Source organism: Jaculus jaculus, unplaced genomic scaffold (genome assembly GCF_020740685.1).
Source record: "Jaculus jaculus isolate mJacJac1 unplaced genomic scaffold, mJacJac1.mat.Y.cur mat_scaffold_36_1_2353498_arrow_ctg1, whole genome shotgun sequence".
NCBI classification, from domain to species: domain Eukaryota; kingdom Metazoa; phylum Chordata; class Mammalia; order Rodentia; family Dipodidae; genus Jaculus; species Jaculus jaculus.
Genome location: NW_025423492.1, coordinates 1,912,277 through 1,939,332, shown reverse-complemented (window position 1 = coordinate 1,939,332; position 27,056 = coordinate 1,912,277). Strand labels below are relative to the sequence as shown.

Below are 27,056 nucleotides of genomic sequence, written 5' to 3'. Positions count from 1 at the left end.
AAATCCTAAAAGAAGCTAGGGAAAAACAGCACACCACTTTCAAAGGAAACCCCATCAGAATTACTTCAGCCTTCTCAATGGAAACCCTGAAAGATAGAAGCGCCTGGAATAAAACTCCCCAAACTCTAAGAAACTATGACTTCCAACCCAAACTACTCTACCTGGCAAAAGTCTCCCTCATAATAGATGGTGAAAGAAAAACTTTCCGTGACAAAACTCAGCTTTATAATTATGTGAACACAAAACCAAACCTACAGAAAGTATTCCAGGAAATTCTCCATAGAGAAGAAACAACCAAACACAAATGCCTACAAGAAGCAGATCACAACAACCAAACCCAGAGTAGACACAAAAAATTTCAAATTCCATGAAAACCCCAACACACCTCTACCACCACATCATAGCAGGGATCAAATCAAATCTCACAGTCATTACCCTAAATATTAATGGTCTTAATTCACCCATCAAGAGACACAAGCTAACAGGGTGGATCAAAAAACTAGACCCCTCAATTGGCTGCCTTGAAGAATCCCAACTTACCACTAAAGACAGACACATCCTCAGGGGAAAGGTTAGAAAACAATATTCCAAGAAAATGGGAATAAGAAACAAGCAGGTGTAGCTATATTAATATCGGATAAAACTTACTTCAAACCGAAAACAATCAAAAAAGACAAAGAAGGCTACTTCCTACTTATAAAGGGAACAATCCATCAAGAGGAAATTACAATCATAAATCTGTATGCACCAAACACAGGGGCACCATAGTTCATAAAACAAAACCTACTTGACAATAAAACAGAAATAACCACCAACACCATCATAGCTGGGGACTTCAACACACCAATATCAGTAATAGACAGATCATCCAAACAGAATCTCAACAGGGAAGTAATAGAGTTCAACAAAACCATAGAACACTGAGACCTAACGGACATCTACAGAACTTCCATCCCAAATCCACAGACTACACATTCTTCTCAGCAGCCCATGGAACATTCTCTAAAATAGACCATATACTGGGTCACAAAGACTGCCTCCGCATATTTAGGAAAATCAACATAATTCCCTGCATAATATCAGATCACAATGCTATATTGCTAGAAATCAACAACAAAAGAGCCACCAAGACTCCCAACGGCACCTGCAAACTGAACAGCACACTCTTAAACAATAAATGGATAGTGGATGAAATTGAAAAATTCCTGGAATTGAATGACAATGAGAACACATCATACCAAACTTATGGGACACAAGGCAGTCCTCAGGGAAAAATTCATAGCACTCAATGCCTTCATAAAAAAGACAGAAAGATCCCAAATCAATAGCCTAACCATCCACCTAAAGGTACTGGAAAAACAAGAAAAATCCAACCCAAAGAGCTCCAGAAGGAAAGAAATAATTAAAATCAGAGCAGAAATTAATGAATTGGAAACAATTAAGGCAATAGAAAAACCAAAGAGATGGTTCTTTGAAAAAATAAATAAGATTGACAAACCTTTGGCCAATTTGATCAAGCAAAAAAAGGAGAGGCTCCAAATTAACAAAATTCAAAATGAAAAAGGAGCGATCATAACAGACATAAGTGAAACTGAGAGAATCATTAGGACTTATTTCAAAAACCTCTACTCCACAAAACTGGAAAATGTGGAGGAGATGGATAAATTCCTGGATGCATATCATCTACCAAAGCTAAACTCAGAGCAGATTAATCACCTCAATGAACCCATCACCCTCATGGAGATCGAAAAAGTAATAAAAATTCTCCCCAAAAAGAAGAGTCCAGGACCAGGTGGATTCCCAGCAAAATTTATCAAACCTTCCTGGAAGAACGCAAACCAATCTTCCTAAAACTGTGCCACACAGTTGAAGAACAGGAAAAGCTACCCAACTCCTTCTATGAAGCTAGTATCACCCTAATCCCAAAACCAGGCAGAGATGTCACAAGAAAAGAAAACTACTGGCCTATCTCCCTAATGAACATAGATGCAAAGATCCTGAACAAAATACGTGCAAACTGAATTCAACAACACATCAAAAGCATTATCCACCTTAACCAAGTGGGATTTATCCCAGGAACACAAAGGTGGTTCAACATATGAAAATCTGTCAATGTAATACACCACATAAACAAGCTTAAACATAAAAACCACATGATCATTTCGATAGATGCAGAAAAGGCCTTTAACAAGATACAACATCATTTTATGATAAAAACATTGGAGAGAATCAGCATGGCTGGTTCACATTTTAACACAATAAAGGCAATATACAAAGCTCCAAAGGCCCAAATAATACTTAATGGAGAGAGACTGGAGGAATTCCCATTGAGATCAGGAACAAGACAGGGATGTCCTCTCTCACCTCTGCTTTTCAATATAGTTCTGGAAGTCCTAGCTCAAGCAATAAGATAGGAGAAGGAAATAAAAGGGATACAATTTGGAAAGGAAGAAGTTAAGTTAGCACTATTCGCTGATGACATGATTGTATATGCAAGAGACCCAAGAGATTCCATCCCAAAACACCTGAAGGTGAATAACTCCTATAGCAAAGTAGCAGGATACAAAATCAATGCACAAAAATCAGTAGCATTTCTGTATGCAAATGACAATGATACAGAAAAAGAAATAAGGTACATAGTCCCATTTTCAATAGCAGAAAAAAAAAAAAAAACCACCTTGGAATAACATTAACCAAGGAAGTAAAAGATATATAAAACGAAAATATAAAAACTCTAAAAAAAGGAGGACTTGAGAAGATGGAAAGACCTCCCATGCTCCTGGATAAGCAGAATCAACATTGTGAAGATGACAATTCTACCAAAGGCAATATATAGATTTAACGCAATTACAATTAAAATACTTACAATGTTCTTGACCAAGATAGAAAAAATGATCTCAAATTTCATATGGAAATGCAGAAGGCCTCGTATATCCAAACATATCCTCAGCAAAAGAAATACCTCTGGTGGTATCACCATACCTGATCTAAAGCTATACTACAAAGCCATAGTAATAAAAACAGCATGGTACTGGCATAAAAACACGAGTATAGACAAATGGAATAGACTTTAGGTCCCAGATTTTCGGTCAAGCAACTATAGGTACTTGATATTCAACAAAGTCCCGAACAATATAGGCTGGAAAAAAGATAGCATCTTCAACAAATGGTGCTGGACAAACTGGATAATCACATGCTGGAAACTAAAACTTGATCCACACATTTCACCATGCAATACACTCAAATCCAAATGGATCAAAGACCTCAACATAAGAACAGAAACTCGAATACAAGGATGAAGGAGATCAACACAGAGAGAAATCAACTCCTACCAAATCAGAGATCCAGAGACCCAGAGGCCCCCAACACCTCATTACTGAAGCAGACCAAAAATGAACCCAATGTGGCTCAGGTAAATTATGCAGAAGAGGCGCCAGAAAGAATGTCAGAGCCACATGTTTTGTCATGACTTTATTTATTTATCCTAGGCATCACAATGGGCAAACTCCACATTGCATGACCATATACCTCAGCAAGAAGGGGCCAAGGGGATGAGGTAGGTAATGGAAGAGCCTAATAATGGTACCAAATTGACTGTATTTGCTGAATACAAAACTAATTAATAAAAAAAAGGAGAAGAAAAAAATATATTTCTTTTAGGTTTAGCAGTTCAAGGTGCTTATTTTCAAAGCCAAGTACACATAATGGAGCATACATTTGGAATTTGTTTGCAATAAGAAGTTGCTCTGACGTGTCCATTCCCTCTCTTTTCCATGAGACTGGTCTCCTTTTTTTAAATTAGATCATGGCAGATTAATCCAGTTACTCTATTCTTTGCATACGTTAAATGTAGCTAAATTAATTTCAAAAACTGATTTATAGATTGGATGGACATCTTATTTAGCTTTTAAGAATGCTAAATCTTCTAAAAAATGTATACACTCACAAACACACACACACACGCACATATGAGGTATCCCAATTCTGATAAAAATTGTAAAAATTTATCCCAATTCTGATGTGCTTAAAAATTATAAAAAAATTTCATGTCTTCATATTTAAGCCAAAAATGTTACTACATGATAAATTCTGTCAGCAGATCTTTTGTTCATAGTTTACTCTGTGTTGCCTCATGTGCCTTAAATATGTAAACTCTACTTTTTTTATAAAAATAATTATTTATTTATTTGAGAGCGACAGACACAGAGAAAGACAGATAGAGGGAGAAAGAGAGAATGGGCGCGCCAGGGCTTCCAGCCTCTGCAAACGAACTCCAGACGCGTGCGCCCCGTTGTGCATCTGCTAACGTGGGACCTGGGGAACCGAACCTCGAACCGGGGTCCTTAGGCTTCACAGGCAAGCGCTTAACCCCTAAGCCATCTCTCCAGCCCTAAACTCTACTTTTTTAACATCAGGCTTTTCCAGATATCAGATATTGTAATTTGATTTATACAAATTCCATCTTGTTTGGCTATCAATAAGCATGCATCACCATGCCTGGCTGAAACTCTATAATTTTGAGATGGTTGTTGTGTTGTTCATGCTGATTTTGCTAGATTAATACTGAGGTTATTATATAAGTCTTATAAAAGGTGACTTATTGCAAAAATCCACTGTATACAGATAATGTTCATATAGTTTGTCTAAGCTTTATGTAACAGTTATAAATATTTCTTTAGTTAAGCCTTAAAATTGCTCAATGGTAAAAAGTTCTTATTTACAAAATTGTAATGTGTCTCTCATATTATCTCTAATGCGTGATAAAATCAGGCTTGCTTAACTCAACAATGACCAGGTTTTATTTTATTCTTGAGCTATATATAATGAGGCTCAGTCAAGGTTTTACTTAATTAATTTTCTCATATCTGGTATCTTAAATTCATTGCTTATAAAGATATTGATACTTAAAATATGTTTCCTGTCCTAGAAAATAATCTTAATTTTTTTTGTTTATTTTTTATTTATTTATTTGAGAGTGACAGAGAGAGAGAGTGTGAGAATGGGTGCACCAGGGCTTCCAGCCACTGAAAATGAACTCCAGACGGGTCCACCCCCTTGTGCATCTGGCTAACATGGGTCCTGGGGAATTGAGCCTCGAACCGGGGTCCTTAGGCTTCACAGGCAAGCACTTAACCACTAAGCTATCTCTCCAGCCTGAAAATAATCTTAAATTGCTTTTCTACTTCCAGTTTGGGGCAAATTGGCACTTACATTGATATACAGACTAGCCAAAGTTATTTTCAAACACAGATGCTAAGTTTATATGAAATCAACTGCCTTAAAGTTGTTGATATAATACTGTTTTCAGGGCTACTAAACTGTTCTGCCTATGCTTATAACTGACAGATATTTAAAACATAGAATGTGTATGCTTTCTATGTCCCAGATATAGCTTACACTGTCACCTGAAAACTAAACTTAAATATTAATAAGAATGATTTTAAACTATTGTGTCATTCTCTAACTAGATCTGATTTGCTAACCAGATATGTTCTGCACCCCTTTTTACTAGTCTGTTTTGCTATTCAGATATATTCAGTCTCTCTGAAGGATTAATAACTATATGTGGAAGCCAAACAATTGGAAACATTGGAGTTACAAGGATAATCAATATTTTGGTTACTGCTCCCAGGTCAAAAGGCCACAGGAGTTGATGGGAAGCTTGAACTTCTATCATGTGGTACATTACCTGTCTTCTTGATCAGAGAGGTTATGGACCCAGAAATGAATTCCAAGTTACTGTATCTCCAACAGGAGAGTAACATTGGAGTAAAATCAGTCCTCCAGGCTTCCCAAAAGAGGAAGCACCACCTAGTGAGCATGGCCTTGACTTATCCTAGCAGATCACAATACTGAGAATCATAGAACTCCTCACAGGTGTCTAAAAGTATCTACTGCAGATCCATTATTGTCCTCCAAAGTGTACAGTTAATTCTACCTCAATAAAACAAAAATAAAAATAAAGAAGAATAACCAGCTTCTTTATTCTCCCTTCTGTCTTCTCATGGGGCACACAGAGCCCATCTCCCTCACCTTCTCTATAACAGGTGTCTGCCAGTGAATCCCCGAATATATGGACCCCTCAATACAGAGATGGTATGAGAGAAGTCTCTGCTTCCCTCAGGGCCAAGTTTTATCAACATGCTACACTGGCACTATGGATCTCACCACTCTGCTACCTCTAGCCACCAAGAAACTGCCTCTTCATCACCTCCCCTGAAGAGAGACTCATGTACTGCACTATCCAGCCTCTCCCATAAGAACTCATCATCATTCTGGTCAGCATGAAAAAATTATCTTTTGTCCCTTATCATTAACAAAAGGCTGGAATGTTAGATCAGGACAAAATGGAGCCACAAAGGACAGCAGGAGGGCAACAGAGACACAAGGAAGTGGGTCAACCACATTCCTTAAGGAACCACCCCGCCATTATCCCTTCCTTGCCTAACAGTGCCCCGGGCCTAGGTTACCTGCCTCCTCATCTCCCACCTGGTCTCACACAATAGCTATTTCCCTCCCTCACCTTTCCCCAAGTGAAGAAGTCTAGATATGTCACCACTATCTGTAATCTCAAAGTTCACTGCTCCACTCGAGAATCAGTCCTGGGAGCTCATGTTTTTCCCAAATAAAAACTTCCATCTTTGCCTCAGAGTGTTCACTATGATCTCAATCACTATTGAACTTTATGGGTGGAATAACCAAAGAGCTGTAGTTCTGATATAAATAAAAAGGGAATTCCAGCTGGGTGCCAGAATTCACCTCTCTTATATATACAGTTGCCTCTGTTTGAGAAGGTTATGAAACCTTGAGGTGCTGGAGCCACACTGGAGAACATTTGTCACTCATTGTTCTTCTGAGTCCTACATGCCAACATGATTCAGCTTCCCACTCATGCCTGCCATGCCTTTCCCATCATGATGTAATGGGAATGAAGCTCCTTTCCGCCCATAAGTTGCTCCTGGTATGGTATTTATTAACAGTAATAAAAAACTGTTACATAGCCAGGCGTGGTGGTACAGGCCTTTATTCCTAGCACTCAGGAGGCAGAGGTAGGAGGATCACTGTGAGTTCGAGGCCACCCTGAGACTCCATAGTGAACTCCAGGTCAGCGAGGGCTAGAGTGAGACCCTACCTTGAAAAACAAAAACAAACAAACAAACAAAAAAAACCCAAAAAACTGTTACATGTACCAAAACCATGTATTGGAGATAAGTGTCTTCATAAGAATTCAAGATGGGAAAATAAATATCCACACAAAAAATCCACCAAGATCTGTATTTCTCACCATATGAAAATGTAAATTGAAAATTGATGACAGATTTCCATATGTGACATAAAGTTTAGAACTTGAGGTATATATTGGAAAGATTCTTTAATACCATCTTATAGAGAAGGAAAATCCTGAAAAGGCTCCAGTGCCTCAGGAAGTAACAGCAAGAATGGACAAATAGGACCATATGCTTGTAAAAAGCATCAAGTAAGAAAGAAAACAGCAGAGAAACCAGACATCCTCAGAAGGGAAACAGTATTTGTCATTAATTCTTTTGGAAGATAACTAATATTTAAACATATAAATGACATTTAAATGTGGAGCCTCAAACCTCCCAGTCATCATTGCATCATTGAATAGTCTAATGCATTGATCAGAATCATGCCAATTTTCACATGAATGAGCACTGAAAATTACATAACTACCTACCTACAAATATATGTACAAGTAAACATGCACAGTAGAATTTTATTTAGACTTAAGAAACAATAGTAGTAAGACATGAATCAGGGGTTTGTCATGTTACTGGAGAGAAATCAGATTCAAAGCAAAATATATTTTCCCTCATAGTTATATTTAAAAATTTATGTGTGTACTAATGATAACAGAAGAATAGCCATTTCATGGAAGGAATTAGTCTAAAAGGAGCTGGGAGATGGGAACTAATGTAAAAATGGGCAATAAAAAACAAGATGACAAATATTTTCATGTTCATATGCAAAATATAATAAGTGCATATGACATGAAAACAAGAGGAATATTTAGTGTAAGGAAGGGATAATATAATAATTGGGAAAGGGATAGACATAGATGATGGAAGAACATTATGCTCAAATTGCAATGTCAGACACATTACTACTTCATGTAGAAAGGCATTCTGTTCCATATTAACTAAAAATTTAAAGCAGGATATTACCTTTTACCTCTGCTAAATATCGCAGTGCTTTAACAGAAAATTGTTTCTTTGGTGACGGACCTTGAAGGTCTACAAATTAACAGCTCATTTTGAGTAACAGTCAATTTCTGGTTCTGGGAGTTACAGTTACATGGTAACAACAACAACAACAAAATTAAGGTAAGGCTTCATCTCATCCTCTCCAGGGACCTTTTATTTAGGTGTTCTCCACATATTCCAGTTGAAGGTTATATCTAGTAGCTGACCTCCAGGGATAAAGGCTTCTAGGATACTAGTTCATTTTGGATTTGGTTTTGTGTGTTCCCCAAAACCTAACCCATCCTATCCTTCACATCTCCCTCAAACCTTCCAACCCTAAGGTCTGAGCCATAAGTTGCCTATCAGGTATGTGAGCAACTCAAGCTGGTTCAGATTAGGAGCCAAAAATGAGTAAGAATATGCAAAGGGTTTTTTCTGTAACCATGTGTGTTCATTGAGTATGATCTGTTCCATGTATGCCCATTTTCTACAAATTTCACACTATCATTTTTACTTACTGCTCAGTAGAATCCCACTGTGTAAATGTACCATACATCCATTATCCATTCATCCAGTGATAAGCACCTGGGTTGATTACAGTTCTTAGCTATTATGAATTGAGCAGCTATAAACATGGTTGAGTATATATCTTTGTAGCGAGATGTGGAACATTTAGGATAGATGTCCAATAATAGAATAACTCGTGCTGGAAAGCGCTTCCTGAGGTACTGGGGGAAAGTGGCCAACACTGGTCTGGGCAAACACAGGTTTAAGCTACTCAGAAGCACACATCCTGACAGGATGCACATTAGTGCTATAGAGGCACACAGGCAAGGTAGGTAATCAGTAGTTTTCTTGTTGGTGAAGAGATCCACTCAGTGTAAAGGAACCCATATCTGGAATTGATAACCAGACCAGAATACTATGGGGACAAAAACTATGCTTTCCAGTGTCAGGATCTCATGAGTCTTTGACTAAAAGAGGGGTTGCATCTATCAAAATCTCCATAAATTAATAATGCTTATCCATTTAAACTATACTGACTCATTCTCCATTGGAGAACCTGTTCTTTTTTCAGAAGGTAGCAATACCTGAGGGGATGAGCTATCTTCGCACTTCAGCAAAGCCAAAGATGAAACCCCATAGGAATTGAGGAAATGATCAAGAGAGCAGCTTCTATGCTGAAGCTGATAACCAGTGCCATGGTGAAGCAGACACACACTGAGGATACTCAACACCTACCAAAGCAGAGATACAGAGGCTCCTAAGAGGATATCACTGAAATAGATTTAAAACCCACCCAAAATAGCTCAAGGAATTTTGTGGAAGAGGGGATGGAAAGATTGTAAGAGCCACTTGTTGAGACATCATGCTCAGAGGTACTCCTGATCCACAAAAATAACTCACTGCTCCTCCCACAATGCATATCCCACAACCCTATAGGGAATATATGTAACCCTATGAAAGAGGGTCCCCAGTGGAATGGGCAAAAGGATGAGGGCTAAGAGCAAAAAACTGTGTGATGCACACATATAAAATATGCTGTTAATAAAAAGATTTTTATTTAAGAAATATACGAAGGAAATAATGACAGTAAATACTAATGACAACATGTTTAACACTGTATTGTCCTCAAGGATGAATTTCCTCCCCTTAAATGACTGATTCTCCATGTTTCCTCAGCATCTGCCTCTCAGAATCCTCCAGAATCATTCTTTACAGAATTACAATCAGTGAGTAATGATTTTTTTTTTTCGAATTAGGGTACTGGAATTTTTTCGAATTAGTACTGGAATTCACTATTCAGTCTCAGAATGGCTTCAAACTTATGCCAATCCTCCTACCTTTGAGTCCCAAGGGCTGGGATGAAATGCATGTGCCAACAATCCCAGATAATATAAGATTTCAAATAAGGAAGTAAATCAGGACAGTCAAGCCTTATTTCAAGTCTTGAGATCTATCTCAACTCACAAAAGAGGAATTACCTAAATTTGTACAACTTTCGATACAATTCATATTAATAAACAGCAGGCTCATCATTCCACACTCATTCCTTTGTTACTTTATTTTATTTATGTATTTGAGAGACAGAATGAGGCAAAGGAAGACTGAGAGAGCATGAAAAAGAGTGGGCTGGCCATAGTCTCCAGCCACCCAAAACAAATTCCACATGCACGTGCCACCTTGTGCATCTGGCTTACATGGGTCCCCGGGAATCAAACTGAGGTCCTTTGACTTTGCAGGCAAGCATGTTAACCACCAAGCCATGTATCCAGCCCCTCACGCTCATTTATTTACTGTCCAATTGGAAAGCAACAACAAAAATAATTCCTTACTCAGGAGGTGGAACTTCAGTGTATGAACATAAAATATAAAGTTAAATTCTGTGTGGAATCCTGTAATTAGGAAAAAATTAAAAATGGAGAAAAACAATGTTATAAATGAGAATCTGGATCATCACAGCTTATTAATCTGTGGGACCTGAGGAATAAGGTGGAAGGTCGTGTATGAGAACAAAATATGAAGTTGAGTGTCTTCATTGTTATAGGGGAGAGACTGGGAATTGCTGGACTTGCCATGATTATTTTCTCTATTGTATACTCAGACAGTGGGAAACATGGAGGTGTGGGATATTACAAGCATGAAACTGCCATGAGCAGTGCATGGACTTCACAGTAAATGCTGTGATGCTGATGAAAGTGAGGTATGTAAAGATCTCTCCACTGCTTGAACAATGGAAGAGACAATGCTGCCATGTCTGCATGAGCTGTATGAGCAGCAAATCTTTCTGACCTTTTCACCTCACATGTTGACTTGGAAACTCCAAGAAAATCTGCTTACATGATTTCAGGTGCTGTTCGTCCAAATGGCTTGTTGAAATTAGTCTGAAAACAAGTATGCTTAGGAGATTATCCCAGTGGGATTTATGCCTGGATATACCTGAACTTATAGCACCTGAAGCAAGAGATGATCACCACAACATGTTTTTCACCTGGTATTTATGACCTTGATATAGACCTCAGATGCAGAGCTTCAGGGTTATATTCTGTGCTTCCCATAGGAGGGTGGCACAGACAAGAATGAAAGAAATTAGGATATAAATATCCCCTCTGGTCAGCAATAGTACTCAGAGTGGATACACACACAAGCAGGCATATGTTATATATGTATCTTCCTGATGCTGCACATTACATCTGAGCTCAGAGTGAAGGCTTGTGGACATGGGGAAGCTGATCAGTTTCACTTTTGTCGTATTTCTTCCAATGCTTTCTGTCCTTTTCTGCAGTTTGATAGAAACGGGCTGCTTTTGGAGACTAAAGCAAAATACAGAAAGTGACGGAGATATGTGTAAGGATTGTATGTTTTACATTAAGACATCAAACAAGCATATGAGGAAATATGATTCATTGAAACAGCTTGACCAGTAAGTGTCAGATTGGTTACTTAATTTTCCACTTGAAAGTCATGAATAATGTGTAAGAAGTCTCTATATGGGTACGCTAACAGTTTTTTGATCCCTTGCTCTTTTCCACCCTAGCATACCACTTATGAATGAATCAAAATTTATTTTATACTTTACTGAGCAGAATTTTGCCACAGTCAAATGTATCTGATTTGTTCAGATTTCATTGTAGACTTTCCTGGTCCTGATTTGTAGTTGAATCCCATTGTGATCAGATAGAGTACAAGGGATTATTTCAATTTTCCTGTATTTGTTCAGGTTTGCTTTCTGTCCTAATACAAGGCCTATTTTAGACAATGTTCCATGTGCTGCTTAGAAAAATGTATAGTCTGCGGCATTTGGCTGGAATGTTCTGTAAATATCTGTTAGTTCCATTTGTTTCATGACTTCATTTAATCCACATTTTTTTCTGTTTATTTATTTATTTTTTGGTGGGAATGACCTGTCAATTGATGAGAGTGGAGTTAATTGAAATCATCCACTACAATTGTGATTGGTGTTATACGTGACTTAAGTCTCATAGTGTTTGATAAAACTGGGAGGCCCCATGTTAGGTGCATATATGTTTAGGATTGTAATGCCCACCTGTTGTTGTGTTCCTTTAATCAGTACAAAGTGACCTTCTTTATCTTTCCTCACTAATGTTGGCTTGAAATCTATCTTGTTAGAGATTAAGACAGCAACCCCTGCTTGTTTCCTGGGCCCATTTGCTTGAAATATCATTTTCCATCCTTTCACCTTAAGACAGGGTGAATCTTTCTATTGAGAGATGAGTTCCCTGGAGGCAACAAATGGCAGGATCCTTCCTTTTAATCCAGTCTGCAAGTCTGTGTCTTTTGGTTGGGGCATTGAGGCCATTGATATTAAGAGTTACTATTGAAAGGTATGTATTTATTCTCACCATTCTTCTTGTTTTGCAGTGCTTCCCAGTTTCCCTTTACTCTCTTATTTTAACTGTTATTTGAGTATGGTTTACTTTTTCCTGTTCCCTCCTGTCTGTGCTTTGCTTTCTCTTCAGTGTGATGGATTCCTTCAAGTATTTTTTGTAGAGCTGGTTAAGTTCTCATAAATTCCTTTTGCCTGTTTTTGTTTTGGATTGTCCTTATTTATCCATTAACTTAGATAAATAGCTTTGCAGGATAAAGTAATCTTGGTTGACAGTTATTATCTTTCAGAACTTTGGATACATCATTCCAAACCTGCCTGGCTTTATATGTTTGTGTTGAGTAATCTGATGTTATTTAGATGGGATTACCTTTTTCTGGTGACTTGTTTTTTCTAACAGCTTTCAATATATTTTCTTTGGATTGCATGTTTAGTAGTTTACTTATAACATGATGAGGAGAGGTTCTTTCCAAGTTTTGTCTGTTTTGTGTTCTCAAAGCTTCCTGTATCTGCAATGGCATTTCATTCCGAACTTGGGGAAAATTTTCTTCTACGATTTTGTTGAAAGTGCTACTAAGCCTTTGGAAAGAAATTCTTCTCCTTCTATACCCTGAATTCTTATGTTTAATCACTTCATACTGTCCTGGATATCTTGAAATTTCCATTCATACCTTCCTATTAGCTTGTCTTTCTCTTTATTGGACTGTATTAGCTCTGCCACCTGGTCTTCTAGTTTAGATATTCTGCTCTCTCCTTTATCCATTCTACTAGTGAGACTTTGTACAGAGTTTTATATTTGACTGTGTTCTCCACAGCTAGCATTTCAGCCTGTTTTTCTTCAGTATTTCTATTTCTGTAGAAAGCTATACTTTGAAGAACACATTTACTTCTACCTTGCTTCATATTAGATCTTACTTTCCTGACAATAAACACCACAGGTGTTCAATATTAAGTGGCAGAGAGAAAGTATCATTTCAAGTAGATGCTTCACCTATGAGCACATAATCTCTAATGTCTGTGAATAGGGAACAATTTTCTTTGTCTGTCAAACTCTGGACAGACTTTTCTCATAGATACAAATCTCTCAGATAATAGAAACATGAGATTTCATGATATTTTCTTCTTTTTGTAACAGGGTACAGGAATAAGAAAGGTGCCAACTATACACTGTGTTCCTCTTTTGCTGTGTTTGGTTTAGACATAATAATAGAAAGAATTTGAAACATAATAAGTCAGGTGTTTTGTAAAAATTCCAAGTAACACATTGGTGAAGCACACAATTAAGAAAGGACTGTAGAATATTTGTAGTCCTGGTAAAATAGGAGATGAAACTCAAATTTGTGATTACTTAAACCCTTCTGAGATCCTAAAGTGGCCAATGTTGCAAGTGGTAGCCACTACAATTTGCTAGCAGGATTGACATGTTACAAACAGAAATTTCTTCTTCTTCTCCCCCCCCCCTTCTTCTACTACTTTCTTTTTATTGAGTTGACACTTTGTATGGACACATTAACTTTTTTTTTTTTTTTTTTTACCATCATTCCCCTCCTCCCTGTCCATATAGCACTGAGGGACTTCCTATTGGGATTACTGGTATACCCACCATGTAGTATTGGTAATGTGTTGTGAGTTAAAAAATCTGTTATTTGGGGGAATGCAATACTCCAGAAGACATCATCAAGCCATGTGGCTCTTGCATTCTTTTTATGCACTCTTCCTCAATATCCCCAGAGCCTTGTTCACTGTGCTTTGTGTTTACCTTAGTGTGGAATCTCAGAGTCCTGGATTTTGGCTTTACCACATTCAGAGTATTATCAGTGTCTGTATCCCTTACCCTAACTCACGTTGTGAAGTTCCTCATGGAGGCAGCATTCTTGCTCATCTCACCAATTCTTTTGTGTTTTCATCTGGGCCTTAGCTTCTGTGCTAGGGGTGGTTCACCTGCTGACACAGAGTAGGTGATCCTTGTTCTGTTGATATATTTTGGTTGTCCTTTGTTCTTTTTCATTTCTGAAGAAGAAAAACAGATTCTCCAATTTAAGGGTGAGAACAGGATAGCTTAAAGTGTATAGGAATTGTGAATTTTGAAAGATTTTGATGGCTGTAGTTTAATTTTCGCAAAAGACTAGTGGATGGTTCTCAGTGAAGTCTATCATCTTGGTCTCCATGGAATTCTGAATTGGCTCATCATTCTAGCTATGGTTTCTTTTCCACTGAGTGCATCAATTAGTTAATTAGAAAGGCATAGGTTACCTACATAATGTTCCTGCCACTATTACCTAGGTGTGTACTTCTGGTCAGGAAGGTTGCTTGGATATTGCATACTCTCTTGATTTCTCACAGTATTGTTGGCTGCTGTACAGTATCTCATTTCATGTTTTGAGCACAACATGGATTAACCATCTGGGTGCTGACTTCCTTCCAGATTCAACCTGATCTCTAGTTTTCTGTGATATTCTGCATTGGTTGCATGTGGTTTCTTCAGCAATAGGATCTCACTTTTCACTTTAGATGAGTAATAAAATGACTTGACAGAAACTTTTCTTGTTTGGGAATACTCATAGGTATCTTCAGTCAATGGCTCAATCTGGGTTGTAAACAATTTCTGGTACTTGGATTTTCCACCAGTGCCAAACATCTTAGGGTAAGGCTTCATCCCATCCTGTCCAGGCCCCATCTTTATCATATAATCCCTCCATGCTCCTATTCAGGGTTATAGCTTTTAGTGTGATATTGATGAGAAAGTATTTTATGGGACCAACACATTTTGGATTTGATATTGATTATATTTCCATGCCCCTGTGCCTTCCCATTCCTCTTCCCCAAATCTTTCCATCACTCTTATCTGGCTTTCCAATTTCTTGTTAGATATGACAGCAATTCATGCCCTTCCAGTTTAGGATCCATGGGTGAGAACCATGCGGGTTTTAAGTTTCTATATATGAGTGAATTCACTGACTATGGTCTGTTAAAATTCTGAACATTTTCCTACCAATTGCATTATATCATTTTTTTTTTCCCTTAGGGCTGTATAGAATTTGATTGTGTGTATGTACCACATCTTCATTATCCATTTGTCAAGTGAAAGGCATCTGGGTTGATTCCAGTTATTAGCCATTGTGAATTGAGCAGCTACTATCATGGTTGAGGAAATGTTTCTGGAGTAAAGAGTTGAGAATTTAGCATGGATGCCCAGTAGAGAAATGGCAGGGTTAGTTGTTACTATTTTCATCCTTTCCTGGAGTCTACATATTGATTTCTATATTGATTGTACAATTTTGAATTCCCACCACTAGTGAATTATAGACCCTATTTCCCTGAATAATGTCAAAATTTACTGTCAGTTTATTTTTTATTTCTATCCTTGTGGGAGTGTAGTGGTATCTCATAGTGGTTTTAATTTGTATTTACCCCATGGTTAAGAATGTTGAACATTTTCATAGATGAGTTTAGCCACTTAATTTCTTCCTTGGACAGTTTCCTGTTGAATTCTCTGCCCCACTGCTTGAGTGAATTTTTTTATTGTTTAGTTTTTTTGAGTTTCTTATAGATTCTAGATGTTAGGCCTTGTCAGTGGAATAACTGGCAAAGATTTTCTCCCCATGTGTAGGTAGTTTGTGGGTTGTGTTTAAGATATGTTGTCTGTAGACAAGCATTTTACATTTACTGTATAAAAGAGAGAGAGATGGTTACCCGTATGTAATCTTCATATAGCTCTGTGGGCCTCCTTATTGGACTGAATTGAGACCACAGCCATGCTATCCCTGTCAGTAATTTCCTTATTAATTTTGACTACTATTTAATATTACCTGTAAGGATAATCTACAATAATATTTCTACATTTCACCTGATACTATTCAGCTATTTTGTCATAAAAAGGAAGTTACGTATCACAGGAAGCAAGTGGAACTACAAAAATGATGGGACACTCTTCTAATTCCTGATGAAATAGAGTTCACATTAGAACTAGAAGAGATACCTATGCCTTTTAAGGAAGTATAAGAGCCAAGTTTTGCTATAAATAAATAGGATTGACTGCATATTCAGCATTACTTAGGGCATCGCCTCACTCAGTGGAGGATGGTATATAACAAAATGCCATAAGATAGAAATTTTTAAAGGAATTTCTGCATAATCATGAGGCCCTGAGTTCAAATCCATGGCCCTCACCTACAATTTTGACACAGTGAAGTGCATCTGTCATCCCATGTCCTGATGAGTTTAAAAATCAGAGTCCCTAGAGATTGCTTTTCTTCACCAGCCAAATTGGTGAACTCCAAGTCACAAAAATAATTCCATATAAGCCAGGCACATTGGAACATGCCATTAACCTCAGCGTTCAGGAGGCATAGGTAGGAGTATCACCATGAGTGTGAGGCTACCCTAAGAGTACATAGTGAATTCCAGGTCAGAAAGGGGAAGAATCAGAACCTACCTAAAAATAAAAACCAAAAGAAATAATTACATGTAAAATAATATAGAAAAACAACCAACACGGGTATATGGTACACACTGAAACAAGAATGTGCCCTCTTACACACACACAAACACACACAGTGTGGTCTTCCAATAACATGAAGATGATTATACCCCTCATAGACACACCAAACTAACATAAACAAGATTACTACTGGATTTATTTTTCATTTCTTACAATTGAGAATTACAGCATGAAGATATGAACAACTTTTTCTATCTGGTATATGTCTATTTTCAAGGTCATGTATGACCTATATATAACTTTATGAATTGCCTTTCATTTAATAACTTCAAAATGCCTAATTGATCCCTATGTCATGCAGGATGATATCCTTACATAAAGGTGAATGATTACATGAGAATTTCAGGCAAAAGAATCATTTATCACATGTATTAGCTGTATACTCTAATTGTTTTGAAGCCTCATCCATAATGATTACTGTATTTCTTTTCAGTGTGCCAGTCAAGAAATATCAATATATTCTGACAATGATTTTTGTCACTGAGGAGATCAACAGAAATCCAAAACTTATACCCAACAAGTCTATTAATTTTTACTTCAGTCCTTCCAAGTGTGATGATTCATGGACTATTATCTCTTTTCTAAGTTCCGGTATTGTTTCTAATTTTAGCTGTGAAAAAAATGAATGTGACTTACTACTATTCACAGGACCATCATGGGCAACAAGTGTCAAAATTGGGACATTGTTGTCAACCTTTAATTATGGGCAGGTGAGATTTGGTGATATGCAGAGTAGAAATCCTGTTTCGTTTTTTACCATTCTCATGTGCTTATGGATATTTCCAGTAGATATTTGGTTTATCCATGTATTGTCAGATACAGTTCACAGAGATAAAAATCAGTGATTTGGTGGGGTATTAGCACTTAACTTAAAAAAAATTATTAGAGGAACTGTAGAAACATACAAAGGTATTTCCTACAACCTTTAAGTGGTTCATTACTTTTCCAGAGTCTTAGGCATAGTGAAATATAGTTAATAATGGTGTGAGCAATCATCCTTGCCAACATTCTTCCCAAGTGGTGATTAACACAATTCAGGTCTTAGATTGAAGTTTCTTCCAGTGCTCTTCCTCATGTTGATTTGTATGTTCTCTGTCCTTTAGATTCACTATGGCCCATTTCATCCTATTCTGAGTGACCATAATCAGTATCCTTATCTGTATCAGATTGCCCCCAAGGAAACAAGACTGTCTTTTGCCATAGTCTCCTTAATGCTTCATTTCAACTGGACCTGGATGGGGTTGGTCATCTCTGATGATGACCAAGGTATTCAGTTTCTCTCAGACTTCAGAGAAAAGATGCAAGGAAATGAACTCTGTTTAGCTTTTCTGAATGTGATCCCACTAAACATGAAGTTATACAAGACAAGGGCTGAGAAATATTATAAACAAATTGTGACATCATTGGCAAATGTTGTGACCATTTATGGTGAAATGAATTCTACATTGGAAGTGAGCTTTAGAAGCTGGACATATTTAGGCATCCGTAGGATCTGGGTCACCACCTCACAATGGGATGTCATCACAAATACAGGGAGAGACTTCATTCTTGACTCATTCCATGGTGCTTTCACATTTTCCCATCATCATCCTGAAATTCACAATTTAAAAAACAATATGCAGACAATGAACATTTCTCAATATCCAATAGACATTTCTGTGATAAAATCAGAATGGATGTACTTTAATTGCTTGGATGTTGAATCTACATGTATAACACAGAGTAAGTGTTCACCCAACACTTCATTAGAATGGTATGCAAGTCAACGATTTGATACAGCCATGGATGATGAGAGTTATAACCTATACAATGCTGTGTACGCTTCAGCATATGCTTACCATGAAATGTATTATCAACAGGTAGATAGTCAGCCATTGAGAGAACTCCACGAAGATAACTGCTCAAAGGTATGTACTGTAATCACTGTTACCTTCTCAGTAGTTCCATACATGTTTAAACCAAGTTGCTGGGAATGCTCTCAATTGTGGATGTGTCTACTTTGTCTAATTTCCTAGGAAGTAAATCTAAACTGAGTTTATTAGTTAGTTTTTTCAGGGAAAATACTTGATCAAAATAACTTAGTTGAGAATGGTTACATTCTACCTCAGACTTCAAGGCTATAGTCCATCATGATGGTGACATGGAAGCAGGGGCATGGAAGAAACTATGTCTATGGCATCTACATTTTGTTTTCTGATTTTTAAAATTTAATTAATTATTTATTTGATAGGGAAAAAGAGAGAAGGAGGGAGAGAGGAGAGAGACAGAGAGAGAGATTGAGAGAATGCGCATGCCAGGGCCTCCAGCCACTGAAAACAAACCCCAGACTCATGTCCCACCTTGTGCATCTGACTTACATTGGTCCTGGGGAATTAAACTAGTCTTTTGGCTTTGCAGACAAATGCCTTAACTGCTAAGCCATATTTCCAGTCAGGCATCTACCCTTTGAAAGCAAGGGTGATGAATATATGTGATCATCTAGCTTTCCCTGATTACAAATCCTTCTCCCATGAAATAGTGCTACTTGCATTCAGAAGAATCATTCCATGTTTAGTTACCTACCCTAAAAATTCCTTAGTGACATGTCCACAGATTTGTGTCCATGGTAATTTTAACTCCAGTCAAGCAGAGAACTGTGACAAATCATCACTGTGTATACATGATGAAGACACTGAATTTAATGACATTAGTTTTGAGTGATCCATTTTTTATGTGGCATATGATCCTGATAGCATGCTCAACTGTTTTAAGTATTTGATATGTGATCCTAGTTATTTTTCTAATCTTGAAATCTAGATATGAGCTTGCTTCCCCATTCCAAAGTACCCTGATTGGTGTTATTGAGAGGCATCATGAGTTTTTAAAGTAATTCTGTATCACTGTTAATATTGAAGACCTTAAGGCTTTAGTTAATGTTCTGTGGATTTCTATAAATATAATGGGCTTTAAGGCTTATTTCAATAGCCTTACCTAATAATTTGGTGAATATTTTTATCAGTTTCTCAAAAAAGAAACTGATAAAAATGTAGTAGTATTAAATTTATAGCTGGAAATTGATTTACTTCAAAGTATTGGGTACATGCAGTAATGTTTTGCATTACTCCTATCAAACATTACGTCTACTTGTGTATGCACTTAATTGGAAAATGATACATTTCTTTTAGTTTTATCACACTCTGAAGAACATGCAATTTATTACCCCTGTTGGAGACCTAGTCACTTTTAATGAGAAAACAAAATGTGATGCAGACTATGATATTTCACACATTTCAAATTTTCCTCATGGTCTTGGAATAAAGGTGAAAATAGGACAGTTTTCTTCACATGGTTCCCTTGGTCAACAATTGTATTTGTCTGAAGAGGCAATAGAGTGGGCCATGGGGAGTAGGCAGGTATGTTTACCTAACTGTAATGCTTTACTATAGACATAAATAAATAAAATCATGTGGGGACTTATGTGTCCATCACAATTTGATCAAGTACCACATGTTGTTCAGGATTCTCGTTCCAGTGTTCTGGATTTTCTTTCTATCTTTTGAAAAAAAATATGGAAATGACAAGTTATTTCATCAAAATTTTCATAGGTATGACAAGATATAATGTATTAAATGGAGGGTAGCATTTCAATTTTATTGTAGATGTCGATAAAAATTTTAATAATTGTGAGTGTTTCAACATGTACTTATGAATGGGGTATATAACATGGCTAACTTTGACAACTATAGTCCTGGTTTTCCTCAGATTCCCTCCTCTGTGTGCAGTGAGACTTGTGGGCTTGGTTTCAGGAAGTTCCGACAGGAGGGAAAGGCAGCCTGCTGTTTTAATTGTTCCCCCTGCCCAGAAAATGAGATTTCTAACAAAACTGGTAAGTTGAAGGCTTAAAGAATCTTTCTCACCTTCCACTGTTTTCTCTACCTAAAGTAGGAACCTGTAGGACTCTTGAGGGAACCTGAAGAAACAGATAATATCCCTTCCTTGCTTAATGTAATCACTTGGTTGAAATGATAACTACTTGCCACCATAGAATAGCATTCACTTGACGTCATGAGCCATATTTTTAGTTCCTAGATTCACTGTATATACCAATTCTTCCATGATAAAATCACTCACTGATATCCAATAGTTAGTGAATATATTATCGCTATCAAGGAATTTCACACATACATATAAGCTTTTTTGTACATAAAATGAAGTTTATAAGAAGGAATCTTCCACATCTTTATCTTCTCTGTACCCAATAGGTAGATGATGGATGTGAAATGCTGTGACATGTCATTTTTTGGCTTTAAGATTTATTTTGTTTACTTATTTATTTAAGAGGGAGGGAGAGAGAAAGTTATAATGTGAGTGGTAGCGCCTCTATCCACTGCTAATGAACTCCAGATGCATGTGCCACCATGTGCTTCTGGCTTATATGGGTCCTGGAGAGACAATCGTAGGTCCTTAGTCTTAGCAGGCAAGTACCTTAACCAGTAAGCCATCTCTCCACCCCCTTTTTTGGCTTTAGAAGCATGTAATTTTGGAAATACTTTCAATGTAAGCATAATTTTTTATGAGTATCTATGGTATAACTCAGAAAGAAGTTAATTTTAAGACTTTAGACAATGGCATATCACAGACATTTAAAACCTTTATCAAGAAACACAAATATTCTGATTAAAATGTTGGGAGCATTGTTTCACATGTATATTGAAGCACTTAAGTAGATATGGGAAATGCTCAGAGGTTAAAATAAGAATAAAAAGAAATATCTCTGAGATGTCAAGCCTACTAGGTTGAACACAGAATGGATGAATAGGTGTTATTTTACATTGCCCTCTATTTTACAGGTGAGAAGGCAAGAAAATTTATGTGGGGAGCATGTTAGTGTAGAACCTTTAAAAATGATGTAAATATTAAGACCTCAATATTTTCATCTATTAGTGCCTGCAACATACTCTCATAACCATAGCACTTTTTCAGTGTAGTAGAATTCAAAGGGAATAGGGAAGGGCATTGATACATGATGCAAAGGGAAAGAGGTTGACATTAATTTTTGGTATGACTAGATAACATCATAAAAATGAATTGAAATAATATTATTATTCATATATAAAAACAGTGTTCATTCAAATAAAACTTTAATATACAATTCAAATTAATTACTTTAATACAAACTTTAGTGGTGATGGATAATCAATATTAACAGGGAAGTGTTTTTCATTTGTAAATATTGATCATATTATGTGTACCAAATAAAGTGGAATGTATGGCTCTATAATGCAGAATAACTATGACATGCCTACATAATTCATGAAAATGTATGCAGATGAATTTATTATACATGATTAAGAGAAGTAAAATTAGAGTTATAAATGGAAAAATCTTTGTATATGGAAATACTCAATATAATATACCATATAGTTCTTTTTAATCCCATTTATGATTCAATGTAATCATAATAAAAATTGTAAAACACCATGATAGAAAATACAAATTATGTTTGAAGATTTTCTACTCAGTTCACTATTATGTGCCATGGCAATTCTTTTCACAGTTGGCAAGTTTTCTTGTTCATAATCCTTTCTAAATAACTTCTTGACCAAATTCTAAAACATAGACTATGGATTGTTGAGGAAGAATTTGGAGAAGTAAGTAAATGGTATGTCCTCTCAAAATTAGTGCATGACTGTACTTTGAATTCTGTACTTTTCTAAATGAGCTTCATCCTCTGAAAGGAAAAAGATGATGATGTCTAGATTTCACCTGTGGGGAACACAGCTAGAAGACACCGGACATTCATTAGCTATCATGGGCTAGGTGCTTATACGCTATCATTTTAATTGTAACTATCAGTTTAAAAGTGAATTTAGGGAACTTCCAACTGATTTGGCTGGCCATTTTATCTAATCCTTGTACAACAAGAAGTTCCATACACTTTGGAGACTCTTGAGACACTGTTCTTCCCCCTTCTTCCTCCTATCCAAAAAAAGTAAAGCACAAGACTGAATAAATGTGGTGACTTGAATGACAGTTTTGATGTAACATTGATATAAGAAGAAAAAGTTCCTCCAAAAGCCACTAGAAGTGACTTCCCAGTCACTATAGAAAGCTTCTACACTTAATAACTAAGATATAGTCAAGAAAAAAATGATAGCACTTTTGGGGAAGGAGTTGGAAGAGAGTGAGTGGCCAAATATTAAAACCATAAACATAGAGTTGGGAGAACAGCTGGTGTGAAAAGCACAGATGCAATGCCTATCCAATTAAGCAGATATGGTCTAAGCAAGCTATTGATAGGATGTTTTTGTTACTTTTGATTTTTTTTTTTTCAAGGAAAGTTCTTCCTGTAGCCCAGGCTGACCTAGAACTCACTCAGAAGTGCTGGGCTGGCTCTGAACCCACAGCAATCTTCCTGCCTCTATCTCCCAAGTGCTGGGATTAAAGGCGTGCACCATCACACCCAGCTTATTTTTTTAAATATACTTTTAAAAGATATTTTAAAATTTTTATTTGTGCTGGGTGTAGTAGTGCACGCCTTTAATCCCAGCATTTGAGAAGCAGAGGTAGGAGGATCGCTATGAGTTCAAGGCCACCCTGAAATATTACAGAGTGACATAGTGAGTTCCAGATTAGCTTAGGCTATAGCAAGACCCTACCTTGAAATACTAAAAAAAGAAAAAAAAATTGTGTGTATGGGCATGCCTCAAGACACTTGTGCCATTTGTGTATGGCTTACATGGGTGACTTGGGAATTGAACCCTGGTTCATCAAGCTTCGCAAGCAGGTACCTCTGAGCCACCTACCCAGGCCCAGGCCTTGGTCCTTTTTTTTACTTTGTTTTGTTTTTGAAGCAATGTGTTACTGAAGCCTTGGCTAATATATAGACCTCACTGTGTAGACCAGGCTGGCCTCCAAATTGCAATGATCCTCTGGCCTCTGTCTCTCCAGTGCTGGGATGATAGGTTTGAGCCACCATGCTCAGCAACAGTGGTTTTTGAGGCTAAACTTCTGAAAGAACTTGAGTTAGTTTTCAACTACTAAAGCTTATGTTAAGGAAGGTAGTAAGAGAAAGGTGAGTACAGTCAAGTCTCAACTGCTAGTCGTAGCTTCTAGCAAAAACAAGGAATTCTGATCCCATGATTACCTTCACCTAAAGACAAACCAAGAAGCTACTTTTGGATAAGGTTATTCCCATTTGTTATTATTATTCAGGCAAAAAATTGGCCTGGGTATTAACTCAGCAAGGGAAGCTTTCCTTCTCTTCTTGTACACTCCATACCCCAGGAAACCTAGGAAAAAGGATGCTTCCTTCTTCCTGCAGTGGAGGTAAAGTTACTTCTGGAAGAAAGGGTAGAAACCAGAATAGCAGTCTGTATTGATGGTAACAAAAGCAAAAGGTCCCAGACACAGATAATTCCAAGCTTTGTGCTACATGATGAACTTTACTTCTACCCCACCAGAGGATAATCCAAGATTGTCTAAAAGAGTAATTGGTTGCTAGAGACTGCAATGGGTGCTCTGACATTCACATTACAATTGGCTTGGGCACTTGTCTCAATAAACATTACACGGAGGTTAAAAACAATTAGTACATGAATACCTACTCCAAGGAGATGGATTTGAGCAATGGTGATATTAGAGTTAATTATATCTAGGGGTCTCCAATTTCATTCATATTTTTAAAAAATATGTTTTGAAACAATTATATGTACCTACTGACATCTGAGTACAAAACCATAGGGCATCACCAGATGCAGACAGACCAACTTCATAAGACAAAGTACTGTAGGGTGAGGAAACAATCACATCTTATTGTCTAAATTTATGGGTGTTCTCTAATTTTTTTAATAGACATAGAATCATGTACCACTCTGCTCTTGGACTGTACTGTTTATAGAATTCTGAGATAATTTTTTTAAAATATTTTATCTTTTTTTGAGGTAAGCCAAACAGAGGGTTTTGTTTTTAATGAAAGAGAGTATGAGTGAGTGAGAGAGAGGGAGAGATAAACATAGAATTGGGGTGCAAAGGACTCTAGCCACAGCAGTCGAATTCCAGACATATGTGTCACCTTGTGCACATGTGCAACTTACTCATGTATCACCTTATGTGTCTGACTTATGATGGATGTGATGAGTCAAACATGCATCCTTAGGCTTTGCAGGCAAGTGTCTTAATTGCTAAGCCATCTCACCTGTAGTAGAAATTGTAAGAAATACCTCATGTAAGCAATGTTATCATATATTTCTAGTACACTGCAACAAAATTATTTTATTCTTTTCAGAAAATAAAAGGATCAGGAGAATTTGTAAATTTAGCTAACTGAATAAAATACAGGTTTGTTAGGCTGAGATGGCTCAGCAGTTAAGGCACAGGTGTGCAAACCCTAACCACCTCAGCTCAATTTCCCTATACACACAGAAAGCCAGCTGGACAAAGTGGTACGTGTATCTGGTATTTGTTTTCAGTGGTACAGGTCAGTCTTCCTCTGCTTATGAACAAATAAATAAAATTTTTAAAGCTTTGTTTAATCTTACCAGAATATGATAGTCTTTATTCATTGCAAGCATGGCTATAAAGCAAACTATTTTAATTGTCAGTGGTAACAAGGAATACAAGTATTGTTCACCTCTGAGACACTTGTTTGCAGTGTGCTGTGCCTAAGAAGGAAACACTGCCACTATCCTGATGATACCTTGTGTTGTGTGCCAGATATGGAACAATGTGTGAAGTGTCCAATCAATCAATATGCCAGCAGAGAGAAAAACCACTGTCTCCAAAAAACAGTGACGTTTTTGGCTTTTGAAGACCCGTTGGGGATGGCTCTGGCTTGCATGGCCTTGTGCTTCTCTGCACTCACTGCTCTTGTTCTTGGGGTTTTTGTGAAGTACCAAGACACACCGCTTGTGAAAGCCAATAATCGAACAAACAGCTATGTACTACTCATCTCCCTCATGTTCTGTTTTCTCTGTCCATTACTCTTCATTGGACATCCCAACACCACCAGTTGTATCCTGCAGCAGATCACGTTTGCAATTCTGTTCACTGTGGCTGTATCCACTGTTTTGGCCAAAACAATTACTGTGGTTCTGGCCTTCAAGGTCACTACTCCAGGAAGAAAGATGAGAGGGCTGCTAGTATCAGGTGTAGCTAACTTCATCATTCCCATCTGTACCTTGATCCAACTTGTTCTCTGTGGAATCTGGATGGGAACATCCCCTCCCTTTGTTGACTCAGATGCACACTCTGAACATGGCCACATCATCATTGTGTGCAAAAAAGGCTCAGATACTGCCTTCTACTGTGTCCTGGGCTACCTGGGATCTCTGGCTATAGGGAGCTTCACCGTGGCTTTCTTGGCCAGAAATCTGCCTGATACATTTAATGAAGCCAAGTTCCTGACCTTCAGCATGCTGGTGTTCTGCAGTGTGTGGGTCACCTTCCTCCCTGTCTACCATAGCACCAAGGGGAAGGCCATAGTAACAGTGGAGGTCTTTTCTATCTTGGCCTCCAGTGCAGGGTTGCTAGGTTGCATCTTTTTCCCCAAGTGCTACATCATTTTATTAAAACCCAGTAAAATTTCTCTAAAGAGGATGAAGATAAAACATATTGTCCAACCAATTGATTTTTAAATTTTACCTCATATGTATTAAAGTATGTCCTGTAGGAAACCCTTACACTATTGTAATCATTAAATGTTTTTAAAAAATGGTAAGGTATTTGTTAAGGTGTACAAGTCTTTTTTGTTCTGTAACATTATCAACTTGCTTGTAGAGCCTTCAGGCCAGGTTCGATTTATCAACACCAATTAAAATCCAATTTCACAAAGTGGCATATGTTTCTGGAGATTGTATTCAGTAGCAAGAATAATCATTTTTTTCACATCTCAAAATTTTAAATACACTTGGAAAAAAGCACTGGCATTGTATTGTGAATTTTGCTCTTATCAGTCTTGATAACTTGAAATGCATCTGATTCATTCTTCAGATTGTCTCAAGGAAACCTGCTACAGTATTCTGGA

At 37.2% G+C, this 27,056-nt stretch overlaps 1 protein-coding gene across 1 annotated transcript; it reads left to right on the top strand.

The window, feature by feature from the left end:
• Positions 1–10,867: 10,867 nt before the first annotated feature.
• Positions 10,868–26,667, top strand: LOC101606657 (vomeronasal type-2 receptor 116-like). Its single transcript, XM_045141309.1, has 7 exons — positions 10,868–10,908; positions 11,491–11,628; positions 17,487–17,763; positions 18,157–18,960; positions 20,218–20,445; positions 20,795–20,918; positions 25,748–26,667. The coding sequence occupies exons 1-7, from the start codon at positions 10,868–10,870 to the stop codon at positions 26,665–26,667; spliced, it is 2,532 nt and encodes an 843-aa protein (XP_044997244.1).
• The last annotated feature ends 389 nt before the right edge of the window (positions 26,668–27,056 follow it).

Coding starts and splice junctions, on each gene's coding strand:
- LOC101606657 (XM_045141309.1), top strand. CDS start 10,868: ATGGACTTCACAGTAAATGCTGTGATGCTGATGAAAGTGAG. Junction 10,909..11,490: donor GTGATGCTGATGAAAGTGAG/GTATGTAAAGAT, acceptor CCTTTTCTGCAG/TTTGATAGAAACGGGCTGCT. Junction 20,919..25,747: donor TGAGATTTCTAACAAAACTG/GTAAGTTGAAGG, acceptor GTTGTGTGCCAG/ATATGGAACAATGTGTGAAG.